At 39.7% G+C, this 17475-nt stretch overlaps 1 protein-coding gene across 1 annotated transcript in view; it reads left to right on the top strand.

The window, feature by feature from the left end:
• The window catches only part of KIF26B (kinesin family member 26B), a 301193-nt gene that overhangs the window by 86048 nt on the left and 197670 nt on the right, over positions 1-17475 (top strand). Inside the window, exon 3 of the mRNA XM_086744394.1 lies at positions 7332-7865. Within this exon, the coding sequence (XP_086600520.1) occupies positions 7332-7865 (534 nt within the window). The remainder of the gene's footprint in view (positions 1-7331; positions 7866-17475) is intronic.

Raw genomic sequence — 17475 nt, 5'->3', positions numbered from 1 at the left:
GTGAGGAGTGAGACTAAACATTTCGTTGGTAAAGCTAACAGTTCGTAAGCTCTTAAAAGCATATAATTTTAGCAATACTTGGGGCCAGCTACAAATTTGACCTAAGGTGAGTGAAGAGGCAGCAATAGCAACTGGGTTCGGTGACGTGACTGGAAACTTGAGGAAAAACGCATCTGTAGTACGTTTGGGTTGCATGCATTACACAAGACTGCTTATAGTCTGTGGGGTCAAGGTGACTATTAGTTGAACACAAGCTCGTAGTGTGCTCTGGTGGCTAAGAAAGCAAGCGCAATCTTCAGCATTCAGTCAGGAAAATACAAAGCAAGGAGAGAATGGAGCTACTGCTTTTCCCAGCCCAAGTGACGAGGCTTCTGCAATTTGGAGTCGGTTTCTATTCTTTGTGCTATAAAAAGGATGCTGATAAATTCTGCCCCTTCAGCAACAGCTGAGTTTGTCTGCCATCTAGCTGTAGAAGAGGCTTCCCTCCAGGATACTCTCTGCACGCTGTGGCCACAGATTTCTGGGCCACAGAGCTGTAGAGGACTGCATAGCAGAGCTCATTGGGCAAGGCTTGGATTTGCACCACTGAATGTATATTTAGATTTTCCTGCTGCTATTTCATCTCTTCTTCCCTACCCAATTAAAAATCTGGCTGCTGTCTAGTGATCAAATGCTAACAAACACCTGAGTGCCAGATGTGTACAGCTGTAAGTCCATCAGTACTGATCCATCATCAGAGCCATAAGCCAATCTGTGGAGCAATTAAAAACACTTTTTGTTTTTTCCCCTTCTTCTGTCCCTCTTCCCCATTTTTAATTCTCCTGTTTTTCCAGGGTTTTCTCTCTTCTGCTTCCTGCTGCAGCAAGTTTGTAAGGTGAGCCTTGCTCAGACTTTCTGTCTCTTTCAGATAAGAAAACAGAGAGCCTAAATCAAAGGAGCACATTTTTCTGGCTGCAGAGTGGCTGGTTTATACTGACAAATGTTAAATTATAAAAATCCAAATGTCAGTAGAATGTGCCAGCTCAAGAAAAAACACCTTGAAAAGAATAATGTTGCAAGGGCTACACCAGACAGGATTAAGATTTTATTTTGCCTCCCTGAAAGTAGTAGTCCTGCAGATGTGTTCAGGAGATACTGACTGTAGGACAGGGAACACTCTCATGGCATTTTTGAAAGTGAAGGCTCAAGTCAGGAGCAGAAAGCAGCTCTTCAACTTTGAGGGACAAAAATGATAATAGTTAAAGAGGTGGGATATGATAATGCTGCAGAGGTTTTTACTGCAGTTGGTAAGACAGTCTCTTTGCAAGGGCTTGCTGGAAACAAGCTGATGTAAAAAGCCTCTTTCTTATTCTGCTATGCTTTCCTCATGCCCTCTGTCTCTCCTTTTGTCCAAGTTCTTTGCTTGCAGCTCTCCAGTTCAGAATTGCCTCCTCTCTCCTCTCCCCAACGTGTAGTAACAGTACTTAATGGGGGGAGAGTTTCAGAAGGACGAGAGGAAAGTATGTTCTCCTTTTCTAGCAAAGGAGATGAAATAGTTTCATTTGCTCCTATGTGGGTGGTGATGGATGGCTTATGTGAAAAAGACATGTTGAGTGTGAGGGAAGTCTTCTGTGACAGAGAGGGCAAGGCAGTGCGGTCTTGCTCAGAGAAGGTATCAGTTGCTACATACAGAGCAACAGAAAAAGGGAGGCTACCTCACTGCCCCCTTGATCTTGCTTATGCACAACTTTGGCTTTTACTTAGCAAAACACTGCTTGTGCTAGCGGAGATCTTGCCATCTTAGATAATTCCCATGATTTTTTTTTTTTAATTTGCTTTATTTAGCAAAGCTAACTGGTTTTTCTTCAAGGATTCCCAACTCAGTTTGATGGTACAGTGCTACTAATTTATAGTCATGATGTGTATCCTACCATGCTTATTTGAGGAAAAACTTTCCTTGACTTTAGTTTATTTGAACATATTTTTGCTTTAACAGAAGTGGTGCCATTGTAACAGCGAGGAGCTGTTTTTCAACTGTTGAGACTCTGGAATGCTGAAAACAGCAAATCTCTGAAATGTAGCCTAGAAGATGATAGGATATGTTTAAGTTAGGGTGCAGAGTCTCTTGGAAAATAGCCCAAGTGCCTCTGGAAAGTAAATTTACAAGTATAATCTCTATTGGGCTGGAAAATACACTCTCAAGAGAGAAAGGAGAACAGAGGAGAGTTGTTGTGGTTTTTATTTTTTTCTAAGTAGAAACAAACCATGGACATCCAGGGTTGTGTTTGGAGCACAGATGTTTGCAGAGTCATGGAAAAAGATGTGTTTTTTATCCAGGTTAAGGCTTCCCTCTTACTAATGTTTCTTAATTAGTTCTTTTACTCCCTGCCTGTGGAGAGTGAGAGTCTGGAAAACACACTTCTTCCTGGGCAGAACTTTGATCATTGTTTTCCCCTACTTCTTCCCTCACTTTGTGTGATGGATTACATACCAGCAGTCGCTGCTGCCTGGACCCTTTCAGAAACAAAAGAACTCCATGAGTTTGTTCATGTGAGCATTTTCAAGCAGAAGCTGACCTCTGTGATTTAGTTAGTATTAACTGCCTTTTTTTTTTTTCCCTGAAGAGCAATGAATAATATTGGTGTTGAAAAACACAATTTGATAAGAAGGTCTCGAGATCCATTGTATAGTTGAGTTTTCTCTGAGGTAGAGTAATGACATAAAGTTAACATGGCTAGCTTGCGTAGGCTATAGTTGACCAAATCAAATACAGTTGTGCACAAAATCTTAGTGAGTATGTCTTAATTAGTGTTTACCTGCTATATGTTTGGAAAAAAAAAAGTGGTATGCAGATGAGGTATTTATACACAAATCTAGGATCAGCTAGGTTCTATATAACATGTAAAAGCAAATTGCTCATCCTTGTTTCTTGCCTGCCTCTCTGTCCACCAGTTGAGCTCTGCCTGCTTGCATTGTGTCTCCTTGTGAGTTTTGTGTGAATGTATGTGTTGAATCATAGAATCATAGAATGGTTAGGGTTGGAAGGGACCTTCAAAGGTCATCTAGTCAAACCCCCCTGGCAAGGAGCAGGGACATCCCCAACTAGATCAGGTTGCTTAGAGCCTCATCCAGCCTAGCCTTGAATGTTTCTAGGGATGGGGCCTCCACCACCTCTCTGGGCAACCTGTTCCAGTGTTCTATAACTCGCATCGTAAAAATTTTTTTTCCTATGTTCCAATTTAAATCTACCCCCCTCTATTTTAAAACTATTACCCCTCGTCCTATTGCAACAGACCCTACTAAACAGCCTCTCCCCATCTTTCTTGTAGGCCCCCTTGAGGTACTGGAAGACCGCTATCAGGTCTCCCCGGAGCCTCCTCTTCTGCAGGCTGAACAGCCCCAACTCTCTCAGCCTGTCCTCATAAGAGAGGTGCTCCAGCCCTTTTATCATCTTCGTGGCCCTGTGCTTCACACAGAAAGTGGTTGTTTGCTTTCTCAGAGGAAGATGGGGACCAAGCTGGGTAGCAGGAAGGACAGGATCATTCTGTTTGTAGTCTGCTTTCTTAGTGATGGAGTTAGTGTAATGAAAACTATACAGCAAAGGCAGATCTATGAAGGGAGATGAAAGAGAGGAGGACGCTTCTGCATTACCTTACGTGATCATGTAGTACTGCTGTTCCCCCTCCTCCCTGAGGTCAGGACTGCATTTACCCTGGTACAGCTGTCTGTGTACTTCAGTATTCCTTAACTAGTGCCTGTTTGCTGGGTACATTTTCACTGGGTAAAGCAAGAATTCTTCAGCATGCCTGTCTTTGACCGATCTCTAAAGAACAAAACTTCCTTCCCTCTTCTATCTTTCCTGTGTGGGGTTTTAGTTCAGGACCGAAGATGAGGGATTAATTACTAGCTAGTTACAGTGAGAAGGTGAACAACCAAACATAGCTGGCATTGGTGTTTACTTGAGCTTGAAAACTCAAAGGTAAAATGAAAAGTCTCCTTGCAACAAAGCTCAGTGCGCGCTCTGTTTAGTTCACTGCTTGCCTTGTGCCTTTATGCTATAATCTGTGTTGTGACTGATCTCCTGAAGCTTTCGGACCTCTTATGCGCCTTCATTTGTTTATTACAGGCATAGGAGTTTATAGTAATGCTGTTTATACTAAAGATGGGTGAACCATTACAGCAATGAGAGAAACCATCACGAACCTTTGCCCTGAACTCAAACCAAACTCTTTTGTGACTTTTAAAGTTCTGTTTCAGTTTTCAGTGTCACTATACTTTGTTCTGTCAGAACTAGAAATGAGTGCAAAAATATAAATGGGATTTCCAGTGTCAACCTCAGATTTCACAAGTAAATCTGCTCTCCTGCCAGGAAGTGTGGGGTTTTAGACCTCACAAGTTTCAGTAGTGAGTATAATCTTTCCAGCTCCTGCTGCTTAGTGCAGCTAACTCAACGTGCTTATCCAGTGAGATTGGCCCATCGGTATTTCATATGGAACAAGATATTTTTTATTGAACTAATAAGCATTCCTAGGGGAATGTGTGCAGGTGATTGCTTGCAGATGAAATACTGAAACAAAGTGCCTTATAGCTGCATTTCCCTGCTATTCAGGCAAGGGTGTAGTGACTGTCCAGCTTTGGCCTCCTTCCTGCTAAGTGTGTTGCAGGCCTGTCAGCTGATTCTTCTGTGAAATTATAGTAGAGCTGCCTGGTGCAGAATAAGAAAGTAAACTTTTGGACTCTAACAGTTTTGTTTTGAGAACAAAATGTGACTAATGTCTTTCTGGAACCTGAGTTTCTCCAAATTTATTTGCTGTCCTGTAGGATTTTCTGTTTCCTATTCCAGACTTGGATCCAGTGTTGAGCTATCCATCTAGCAGAGTTTGATAGATTAGTAGGGCCACTCTTGGGAGTAATCAATTCAGGTTGTGCCTGTCTTCCTCCTTTTCTGCTCCTGAGGAGGAACAGTCTTCCTTCCCTTCTTCCACCCCTCTCTGTTTATTGTTGTCTCAGAGAATGATCTGATGTTTGTTTTAACACTGAGATGAAGCTGAATTCACTGCTATCCAGCACTCTTTAAAGTTGGTGTGCTACTTGAATATTTATATCATGCTGACATTTGCTTACTTTAGAGAAGGCTTTATTTCCTTGGAATATCTATCATAGTATCCAGGAATTTCCATGTTGAACTGCTGCTGGATCTGAACTCTGTGTATAATTACCTGGGTTCAAGCCCAGTTGCCTGAGGGAAGTTAACCTCCAAAGAACACAGCTAGCTCTGTGGCATCAGCTAGCTGAAGGAAGAGCTGGCAAGGATTTTTCCTGGACTGACATGGAGCAGCCTGGAAAGATGACTCACACCTCACTTCAGTTATATAGGTAGCTTTGTCTAGCTCAGTATGGTAAAAGTAGAGAGTCCTTTCCCTGTGTACCTGACATCATGGATGGGGTGCCTATATCTGATGTGATCTGTTGACCTAGTTGTGGTCTCGGATGGGAAATAAGATTTGACATCTTTTGCATCCTGTTTCCCGCCCCCGATTTCCATTAGTCTCTTTCCTGAAGGTTAAGGGGGGGAGGGTTGGTCCAGAATCCAGTTCCTGCCTTCCTGGCACACTTTGATGCTCTGACCTGCTTTGTGCATAGAATAGAAGTGACCAACTTGAGGCTTGATCAGATCTCAGCCTCCTGTTGTTTCCCATCAGCTTATATGACTCTCTTGGGCTTCTGGGGCTAGAACTGCTCTTTTGCTGCTGTGCATAAAGAGGCACCATGATTTATGAATCAATTAATCACTGCATGCTGAGGAGCTGTTCACGGTAGTTAAACAGTGAAAATAAAATGCTTGAGTATATAATAAAGACGGATCATAATGAATATCACCCTTTACCAATGAATATTATACCCCCTACCTGTTCTTTCCTGGCACAGCCAAGCTATCAAGACAAGAAATTTATCTGTCCTGGATGGCATGGAGGTCATCAAATTGCTTGATAAGGGCGGTGTCTATTTGTGTGATTTCAGTTTGCTACTAAAGCTGATAAAGACACAAAGACAAGGGATGGGTGCAGGAACCTGATACCGCTGATTGTAAATCTTTTTAAGTAGTCATAAGCTACCACCTTAGGCCCCCCCTCAGTAACAAAACCACGACAAAAATCCACCAATAAGTCCCCAAAACTTAAGTCTGCCCTGCCTGGTCTGTAAAACCACAAAAATGTGGTGTGAAATTTCCAAGAAATATTTCCATCATGTAACTGCACAAGAAATATTTCCATCACGTAACTGTCATTGTTTTTCTGTGTGTAACATGCACATCATTGCTGTGCATTTCTAGAACTGCACAATACTTTAAGAACTGGGCAAGTTGGTGGTGAGCCCCTGCTAAGACTGCTGTTTGGCTTGACAAGTTACTGAAACATTTGCAGTTTAGGCTGGCATTCATTGACTGTAGTCACACCAGGGTGGCATGTTGCTCTGTGAAGAGCACCACTGGCATTCGGAGATATACCCATGAGAAAACATATGATGCAAGAGGTTTTTTTAAACCTGATCATGTGGTTTTGCACCAAAACTATGCTTTTCATGAAGAAAATGATTCATTACAAATTACTGACCTTAAATGTGTTCTATTTTCTAAGTAAAATTATTGTTTTGTTTTACATTATCAGTAGATACCTAAAATAGTGGTAGAACATTTCATTAACAGAAAAGGGTTTTTTTTTTTTCCTGGCTGAAAAGTGTATCCTTGGTAAATGAAATGCTGAAAAGCTCTTGAAAACTTTTATCAAATATCTGTCTGTTTTGAATTCTGGAAAGGCTTTTGGGAGTGTGATGGTACTTCTCTTTTTTCAGTTTATCTTTATAGGCAGGCTTTGAAATTTTACATTTTTGTTGCAGAGTACTTCCAGAGTACCAAAAGCTGGCATTGATGAGTAGATGGATTTTTGAACCTTGCTACAAGCCCACTGGTTGTAGTGGAGTTGCTCTTGATCTCACCTGTGTAACTAAGAGTAGATTTCATTCAAGCCAGAAATTAGGTGCAGTGGTGTGAAGCAGGTTAACTCATTCTCTCTGCCATGCACTGAAGCTTGCAGTGGAATTATAATATTTGCCATTTATCAGTAAATGTAAAAGATTTTTTTCTCTTTCCAACACAATCTAGTTTTTCATTTTTGTTCCTCTCTGCTGCTGGCATATGTTGACTGTATTTAATGGCCTTTGTTTGCACTCTAAGCTTATCTCATAAATTGCTTTTGAAATGCACAATCAGCAGTAATAATGTTTCACTGTGGTGGCCATGATTAAACATTTCTCTCTTGTTCTCCCCCTCCCTCCTCTGTTTGATTTTTTAGGACCCGGGTTTCTCTTTGGTGATTCATGACAAACTTCAAGTTCCCAATACCATTCGTAAGGCATGGAATGAGAAGGACAACAGATGTGATGTTTGTGCCACACACCTGAACCAGTTGAAGCAAGAGGCCATTCAGATGGTGCTGACCTTAGAGCAGGCCGCTAACTCAGAACATTACGATGCCTCACCAGGCTCTCCCCCGCCTCTCTCCAATATCCCCACGTTAGTGAGTCCCCGGCACATGGGCAGCCTGCAGCCCAGGGACTGGGCATATGTGCCTGCTCCTTATGCTACATCTAATTATACAGGTTTTGTTGCCAACAAACACAGTGGAAAACCCAACAGTCTAGGAATTGTCAATGGGGTGGAGAAAAAAAATGGCTCTCCTGGACACCAAGCCAAGGTCAGCTTTCAAATGGCCACCAGCCCCAGCAATGGCAATGTTCTCAACTCTGTGGCTATCCAGGCTCATCAGTACCTTGACGGCACCTGGTCTTTGTCAAGAACAAATGGTGTCACTCTATATCCCTACCAAGTAAGTATTTTAAAATAAACAACATGTTAGTTTTCTTCTCATCAAAGCTTGCATGGGCATGCTAACACCGCTTGCTCCTCCTGGTGAGAAATAGAACCATTCATGTAGTGAGCACCTGGACAAGGAGTGCTATAAATTCCCGTTCCCCTGATAGCAGATTGAGTTGAGGGAGAGACAGAACACAACCAATATTACTTAGAACACTTTTTATTAATTCAGCTGTTTGATTAATAATAGAACCAAACTGTTGTTACTAATAGCAGATAACTGTTCACACAGTATATGCAATTATTCCCTCACACAGTTCACACTTTTGCTTATGATGCTTGGCTGGAACAACAGCAGGGAGGCCAACCACACTTGTTTACTCACAAGTGGAAAGTATCACTGATGCACCATTGACTTTTGGGTGGGTGTTCAGGAAGTACCCAGAGGGTCCTTTGGTTCATCGTATGTACATGTGATCCTATAGTCTTTGTCTAATTATAGCGGGCACTACCTTTCTTAATGTGTTCTAAATTGCATACATTCTTATTGATGCTAGTGGCCTTCTGCAGATTGGACTGATTCTTGGTGTTTTGATTTTTGTTAGTTCTCATGGATTCAGCACGTCTACTAGTCTCTAGAGCTTAGTAGTTCTGGGGAGATTTTCATGTACTTCTCAGCATGTTCTTTTCTTTCTCTTTCTGGTACACACCTGTAGAACCTATCACACCAGCTTGTACAGAAGGGGCTTTTATGACAGGAGGTGGGCTTTCTGAGGCACTTAGCTGCAGGTGGTGGGATTTTCTGAGTGCCCAAGCACTGACAGATTGCAACACAAGCTTATTCTTTAGAGTTCTTCCAGCCATCCTTGTTGGCTTCCTTAGGCACATAAATATCTTTGGAAGTTGGTCTTTCTACTAAGTTACGAAAAGATTGCAAGATAGGTCCCTAAATTAATATTTAACATTTATCAGTACAAGAGCAACTGACATTGCAGCCAGAAAAAAGCAATGTTACTCATAAACATTAAGATATTGTCATGCACCAAAGAAGACTTTGTAAAATCAGAAGTGAACTACAGTTATTTTATCTGGAAAATATGTGACTTCATAGTTTTGTGGATCTATGCTCTAGTGAACTTGAGTTGCATTTAAGCAGGTCAGTATGTGATCATCGTTTGATCTAGAAAAAATTAAAATCTAATTTTAATCTAAGAAAAAAACCTAAACAAAGAATGCACATTAAGAAAATTGAATCATTATGATTTGTATTAGGAAAATCAGCTTTATTGCAATCACAATCTTTTAGGTTCATCTTCTATGAAAACAACAAAAAAACCCCCAATGCTCCAAAAGCAAAAATACTGAAAAAACCCAAACAAGCCTAGCAATGTTGTTTTGTGATGGACTGTGTTGATAGTAAATTTTATACTCTCTTTAAGATTGCAACCTTCAAACGTTGAAATTCTCACTTTACTCAAGTGTCACGTTTAATTATCCAGTCAAGGAATAATAATGATAGCTTTTGTCTTTAGGCATGTTGAAAGGATTTTAGTGTTTGGTTATGTAGTATCTGTGTCAGACTGGGAATTAGTCAAGTAAGAAGAAAAACTTTGAAAAGTAATTTATTTGTAATTTGAAGTAGTAGGGAGAGGCAAGCTTTGCTTCTTCTGCTTTTGTGTACAGAAACCAATCTTATTTGCTACATATTTTCAGAACATGTTAGATCCCTCTCCCATATAAATATTTTTTTTTCTTATGCGTTTACTGTTACAGTTACAGAACTCTGCTAGGAATGAGCACTAACAAGATGAATCTGTTGTCTCGTCTTAATTAGAACCCTTCTTGATTTGAAGGTAAAGTAAAAAAGAGGCTCTAGCTACTAACTTGGTAGTGTCTGTATGTATTAAACTTTCTTGCCTTCCCTTAAGAACAGTGATTAGAAAAACCTCACTGTGCATCAGCTAAGAGGAATAGAAAATAATTTATTGGAATAAAAAGCCTTGCACTTCACACAGAATTACAGTACCCTTTTACATCATAATCTTGTTAAACTGATGTCCAGGGAGAAGTCTGTCTCATGGCTCTAGACTTAATGGCGCCTGTTGTAGACACCTCCCATTGTAAATTAGCTTTTGTTAGACAGTCTAGATAACTTGACAGAAATGGTTGAGTACCTTGAAAACTGACCGTATTTTCTTCCTGAAGTATCACTGAAAAGAGAAAACATGAGTTTGGAAGTGGCATTCTGTGTCTCAGAATTGACTCATAGCAATATTAGGCACAAAAAGTATTCCTACTATTGCAAGTTCAAGGATGTTGCTCCCTTCCTAGGATCTTCCCCTCCAGAATGCCTAAAATTAGGACCTTGTTACAGGGAATGAATGACAACTTTTGTTTCAATTCCAGTGGGGGGGGGGGGGGGGAAATAGAAAAATTAAAATGAGTATTGTGATATTGTAGGGCTCAGCTGCTGCAGTAGTGTAGGGCAAGTCTTAAATTACATGCCACTATTCACCTATGTTTGCAGAAAGAGTAATTGCTATCAGGTGTAAGTAAAACAAATATGAATTTATATACTATCAGATTTAGTAATTTATTATGTGTTTGCAGCCTGAAAAATAGAAGTACTGATAATGTCTTTAACTGGAGATCCATGTGAAGTGTAAAAGAACCTTTCTAATAATTTCATGGAGGCGTTATGGGAACTCATCAATGGAGTGTCCTAAGAATAAGTTAGAGAAATAGCTGCTAAGAATTTTTTTAGGCAAAACTGATCCCACCTGGAGATTAGGAGATGGTGTAGATGACCCCATCAGTCCCCACTGGCGCTGTTTTATGTGATTCCATGTTTAGCCACCCCTTCACTAGACAGAAGCAAAGATCTAGTTTCAAAAACCTGTAGTGTCCCCTAGGCTTGGCTCACAAATGAACAGCTAATGCTGTTTTCTTGTAAGGGGCTGAATCAAGTTTTGCTGGTAAGGGGTCCTCTTAGAAAACAAGGGATCAAAGGCAGGGAAAGGGAATCAATTAATCTTAAACAAAAAGCGTGGCTTGTTAAAACCCTCCTACAAACACTGGAATGTCAAAGTGGTTACCTGGTCAGGGTAAAAGTGACCTCTTTCTGTTGAATAAATGTAGGAAAGTACCAGCCAAAATTCAATAGAATTTGATCGAGGGTCTGAAAATGGTGCTCTTTCAGTCATCAGCAGGTAATATTTGTATACCCTGCGGATCAGGCTGTGTTTTAACACTTGTAAAGGCTTCTGTCACTTAAAGGGATTTCAATCCTTCCCCGCTCAGAGAAGACTAATTTAAATTGGTGAGGTTTTACCTGAGAAGGGCTGTAATTATTTGTGAAGCTGCTAATGCAAATTACAGGATACCACAGTGTTAAGCACACTTCTGCTGCTTACTGGTTATTAGGTAACACTTCTAAAGAAAAAGAAACCTTTCGGCCTGAGGTACTAATGTAGGAGCCAACAGTCCAGATACCTTGATGGAATGTTTGCTTCTCGTAATTTTTATACAGAATGTGATAATAAATTGAATATATAACATTTTTATTGCTTTATTATCCAAAACTGCTCAAGTAGCTAAAACAAAAACATGACATTAAAGAATAAGTTAGATTAAAATAGGTTTGAGTCCTTAGTACTTCAGGCTGATTTAGGGTTTGCTTTCAAAGGGAAAGGAGTTGAAAACAGTGACTAGATTAAACTGGTTATGCTAAAACACTTTCTGGAGTAAAAGTGCTCCATTATTTAGAAGTAGTTGTTCCTTTTTAGAATGGCCGCTCTCTTAACCTAAATAAACTGCATGATTCTCACTTGTTGATGTGCCTCTAAAGCAAAAGTCATTTAATGGCATTGTGAGCTACAGAAGATTATTTAAAAAGGTAAAACAAAAAAAAAAATTAGCACAGCATGTTTGTTAAATTTGAGTGACAGGAAAGTAAGAAAGAACCAGAGAACTGGAAAAAGCCAACTGTTTGAGGAACAATGTGCGCCATGGAAGGGAAGGATGGGTAACAGAAAACGTGACTGTTGATGTGGGTGAGCACCTCCTGCTCCAGACCTTAAGGCTGTGAAGTTTGAATTTGGTAAGGAAAAAGATAGTGCAAGAGTAGGGGTATTGTGAACATAATGATATTCAAGGAGAAAGTGTTCCTTTCTCCTCTGCACTTAAAAAGACCCTTTTGACCAAAAGTTTGGAAAATGAGATCTTAAACTATTGAGAGCCTCTTGGCCCCAGGCATAATGATCTCAAGCCTATTGAGAGAGTTATCAAAGGCTTTGTTTGTATACCATTGATGAAAGCCTATAGTATGTGCTTTCTGTTTCCTCTTTATGTATAATGTGTGTTTAGAAGAACACTGTTCTCTGAGAAAGTACCAGCTTGTTCTGGAGTTCGGCAGTGATGAATGATTTGTTTGGAGTTTACTTAGGTCACGGCTGTCTCATAACACATCAGTTCTTTCAGGCACAGGCTTTTAAAAAGAGACTGGTAATCATTAGAGTTGGGTGCAAGATGGAGAGTTCAGATACAGAGCCAGTGCCTGTGTCGGGGATATTCCCATCCAGGATTTTGATTCCGAGTGTTTTTTCCAAGTCTCTGTTGCCTAATTTATTTCTCTTCCACTTGCTGCTGCTTCTGTTGCTTCTTAAAGTGTTCAGCAGGATGAAGCTAAAATGTTAATGATGGCTACAACAGTGCCAGGGTAATATAAGTAGCTTTTAAAGCATATAATGCAAGGTACAGAAATAAAATTACTTCCTCCGTCTGTAGACTAACGGGTGTCTTCTGGCTCTAGGAAGCATGGAATAATTATAGACCTATTTTGCCAAAGCATCTTAGCAACAAAAGAAAAGGAGATTTGTGTACTCTCTTCTAGTACAATGTTCTTGAGTGACCACACACAGAGATAACTAATGTAGGAGGTGTTTTGCCTTTCTGCAGTTAGGTTTTGGCTCAGAAATTTTTGGATGGCCTATATTTCAATAGCAGTTGAGTCACAAAATGTATGAAATCCACTGAATAGGAGTGTGATGGCTCCCTGAACAAAGTAGAAAACTTTGTTCCTATTACTGTGAGCTCATGAATGATGATGATGCTGAACAAACGTGTGCAAACTCTTGCAGTGAGGTGTTTTTTTCATTCTGTGGCCTGGACTCTAACAACAAAGTAACTCTGTAGTGAGACTGTAGACTGAAAGTGCAGGAATTTTATTTCCAAAGTTTGTTTGACTGGGCCAAGAAACAGATTGTCAAACACATTCATTGGCACTGAAATTATATCCCTGCTTAATTATCTCTGTTGCCCTTATCTCCCATGCATTAGCTGTTATCTCTGAAGTAGCTTTCCACTGACTAAAAGCCTTTTTAAACCACATCACTAATAATTAAATATGACCCTACTAAAGTCGATGTATGTCATCAGCTGACATTTTGTCATGATTGTTTGATCATTCAATTTGTATATTACAGGAGTTGGCTATTTGTATTTCATTCATCCTGTCCACCCCCTCAACTAACAGCCCGATTGTATACTGATTCTCAAATATCATCAAGAGGGGAAAGTGAAGTCTATGTCAACTGTAGGAGAGGTTTCTTTTTTGCATTACTCTGGTGTGATTTGATCTCTTGCGGCATTTTTATGCATAGCTTAATGACCTTAAAGTCATTACTTTTCCCCTTCATGATCCTGAGGTGACCAAGGGAAGAAAGAGGTAAAGGGTATCCCATGGACTGAAAAGAGCTAAGTAGGCTTATCCTATGAGTATGAAAACCCCATGACTCAGCTGTGATGTGAGGAAGAAATCTGTGGACTATTAGAAGAGTGAGTTAATCCTGTAAATTAGCAAAAGCCAGAAGATCACAATTAGTGAGGATTTTGAGTCTTGGTTTCCTCCTCTGCTTTGTAGCTTAAGGATTTTGTCCATGTGTGAGACTAGTTTCTTTTCTGAAATAATAGCTGTGCTGATTGCTTGCATCATTGAACAAAAGTATAAACTGAGAGGGGGGGAGATGTTTTAACAGTGGAGAAAAATGACATAGAGATGGGATGGAAGAGGGAGAAAAACTGATGCATCAGCACAAAATTGTCCCTTTGTTTCCCACGCTGTAAATTAGGTGTCACAGAATCAGAGAGAAAAATGTTCAACTTCTGCTTTATTTTATAGTTCAAGAACACAGAGAATTAAGTTAAAAGACAGCCAGTTTGGAAGTGAAAGGAGGAAATATACTTTTCATGCAATGTACAGTTCCGTGGAACTTATTGCTTTGGAAATAGTATTGAGGCCAAGAGCTTAGGAAAATTTATAAAAGGATTATATGTATGTGGGCAATAAAAAAATCCCTTATTTCTGATATTAAGTTAAAAAAACGAGATAAATTTCCGTATAGGATAAGGCAATTGGTACCTTATATTCTACAGAGGAGATTTCCTTTAAATACATCCAATATATAGCTAAGGACTAGAATTCCTGAAACTACCACTGAAGCTTTCCAGCACAGGTGTAACTGGGCTGACTGGGAGACTGGTACTGATGTACTTAGTCATCTCTCAGATTCTTTGTCCCTCTGTTCTAAAAGCGACCCTTGAGTGGCATCTGGAGAGAGAGCCTAGATTAGAGCCTGAACCTGGTGAAGGATAAACACCAGATGACTGGTGCTGTGTTTTGGATGGAGGCCTGTGATGAACAGATTAGTGGAGAGTGCTTTTCCAACAGTTTCATCAACGTTACTAGAGTTCAATGTAAATGTACATTTCAAAATTCTTTAATTTTTTTTTTTGTTTATTGTTCAGGTGTGTGAAGATTCATGGCTTCTAAACACTCTCTTGGGTTGAATCATTGATACATTGGTCTTTAAATCTGTATAAAGATTCAATCCTGTGGCTGATATTCCTACTGTATCTTGCTATTGTTCAACTTCTATTGTAAGAGGAAAGAAAATAGAAATGTACAAAACCATGGATAACTCATTCTAACTGAGATGTAGAAGGGGAGGAGGGGATGACAAAAGAATTAGCGAATTTTTAGGAGTTTCCCAAAGGGTCCTACTCAAGAAGACACAAATCAATATATTGTCTCTTTGACTGAGACATTTATTTCTCACATTGTTTTACATAAATGAGACATAGAATTAAGGTAGATTTAAGAACGATGTGATGAATGTTGTTTTTTTATTTGGTTATTGTAAAATCCTGTTCTAACTTTTGATTTTGCTCAGATAAAAGATTTTGGCTTTTAAATATGAAGAACTGTATTACTGTGCAAAAAATAAATTGACGAAGTCTTTTTCTTTGCTATGCTGTGCATCTGGGAAGTAAGGAATAAATAACTAGAGGCTGATGCAACTCTGAAATGTGATTCCACACAGCTATAATGTAAAACCATTGTTTGCTTTCTTCTAAAGTGTTTCTGAAATGATGTCAGAAATGGAGCATCAAATTCTCTGCTGGGACAACTCTCTTTAATTCAGTGGATCTGAGTGAAAGTGGTTGGTTGTTCACTTGTATTTCAGAGTGTTGTGAACCTGAGAGATAGGTGTTGTCAGATAAAATACATTTGAGGCTAGGCTCTCTTCTGTCTCACTCCAGGATAATTGCTTTGCAGTTGGCATGGCTGCATTCGTGTAATACAGATAAGAATGAGACCAACATCAACCCTGTATGATCTGATCAGCCAGAGTGTAAGAACAGCTGTGGTGATGGGAGTGAATATGATGACTTGCACTCCGAGTGGGCTCAACTTTCGTTTGGGCTTGTGTTTGGGGAAGCTTTCTCTTTCCATACACCTCTGGTCTGACCACATGCTGAGGAGTCTGTTGGAACTGCTTCTCTTGACAAATGAAAGCGGAAGGCTGATTGTCCAGCCTCCTCCTTGCTTTGAGGAGAAATGAAATTGGATTTCACGTTTCACTCCCACCTAACCTCTCTAGCTGAATTTGGAACTGCTCCGAAGGTTGAAAGGGAAGGGAAGGTAATGAGCTGTCATCTTCCAAGGAGTTGGTTGGTGCTCATTGTACTTACTGTCACTAGCAAATCTCAGCAGGAGCATCTGTAGCTCTTCCTTGTATGGGAGCACAAGAGTCACCATCACTTATGCCATTAAGGTATCTGAGGACTTTTGGTTTAAGAAGCCAAAAAAGTAGCCAGTCTGACTGGTAGATGTGAGCGTCAAGTAACTAAGCTGCAACCAGTACAAGGTAATTGTTGTATGGGTGGGAGTGCAGGTGAAGTGTTTCTTTTGACAAGTCTTTGAACCAAATACATGTCTGTCATGCTTTACTTCAAATTTTTGAGGGGTTTTTTTTTTTGGATTTGTGAAAGTGGTGTACGTATGTGTTTATTGAATACCTGGCTAAATTTATGCACGGGCTTTTGGCTAAGACAGAATGGGAAAGACAGAAAAAGAATTAAAGGTTGGAACTACACTTGATAAGATCACTTCTGCTTCCTGAACTTCATTGTGGCTGCATTGGTCTATAATGAGTGCAGCTTAGTGTCACTGGATAATTATAAAACACACCTGTGACGTGAATTCTGCAATTTCTTTACACCTTTTACTGCTCTATCTATTACTTTGCAAGAAAGTCAAGGCTATTACTAAAAGCAGAATTTAGGCCTAGTTTTGAAAAAGATTTCTATTTTAAAGCATATAGAGTGTTTTTTTTTTTTTTTTTCCTGTAAGAGACAGCTGGTAGATAGGGTTTATTGCTTTTCTTCCTGACAGGTTTTAGGCTGCTGGAGGTAGGCAGTGTTGCTGGATGTAAATGCAAACCAAACCCACAATAATCTGTTTTATTCTTGTATATTTTCTCTACAAGTGCAGAGAAAACTTCAACTGCAGTGCAGCATAGAAGATGGAAAATTAGCTCCGGCATTATTGAAGAAATTATACAGAACACATCAGAAGAAAATGCATAGTAATGAGATATCATTAGTTCTTAATTGATCAGTCTTTTTGATCCCTGAAGACTTTGTGTGAAGTTCATTTCCAACGTGCAGGAGGTAACAATGGATGTGACATGATTCTCAATTGCACCATACACACATATCATGGCAGTGGTCACAGACAGGACCAACAGGGAAAGTGTGCTCCGAAAGCTTTGTCTACATTTGAACCAGCTTCTGTGAAAGTCATTGTGAAGAGTCTTGCAATGCTAGGCAGGTTTAACTGAGGCTTAGTTTGCAAGCTTGTGTGGTTTTGTTTGTTTGGTTTGGATTTTTTATGCTTTGAAGGAATGTAAACCAAAACTATCATTTTGTCCTGTTCAGCAAATAATACAACCAGCTACTATGCAAGTGACTTAGGAGAACAACACAGCTAAGGGTTCCTGGCCACCAGGCCTCTCTGACAAATTACAAGAGCATCAAAGAGTCTCCTAAAGCTTATATATATATATATTTTTTTTTTTTTTTAATTTTTAGGTGTAAATGATAAATGGTTTGGACTCGATGATCTTAAAGGTCCTTTCCAACCTAAATGATTCCATAAATAAATGATCAAGTTGTTTTTTCACATAAATAAGTGCTTTGGAGGGAAAAATCTAGTTCTCATGTTACCAGCTTTTCATTATTCTCTGCCCTAGTCAGTCATCACAAGGGTCTCTGCCTCTGTA

The sequence above is a fragment of the Chlamydotis macqueenii genome, chromosome 3, assembly GCF_036417535.1.
Source record: "Chlamydotis macqueenii isolate bChlMac1 chromosome 3, bChlMac1.mat, whole genome shotgun sequence".
Classification (NCBI taxonomy): Eukaryota; Metazoa; Chordata; class Aves; order Otidiformes; family Otididae; genus Chlamydotis; species Chlamydotis macqueenii.
This window is presented reverse-complemented; position numbering and strand designations above follow the sequence as displayed.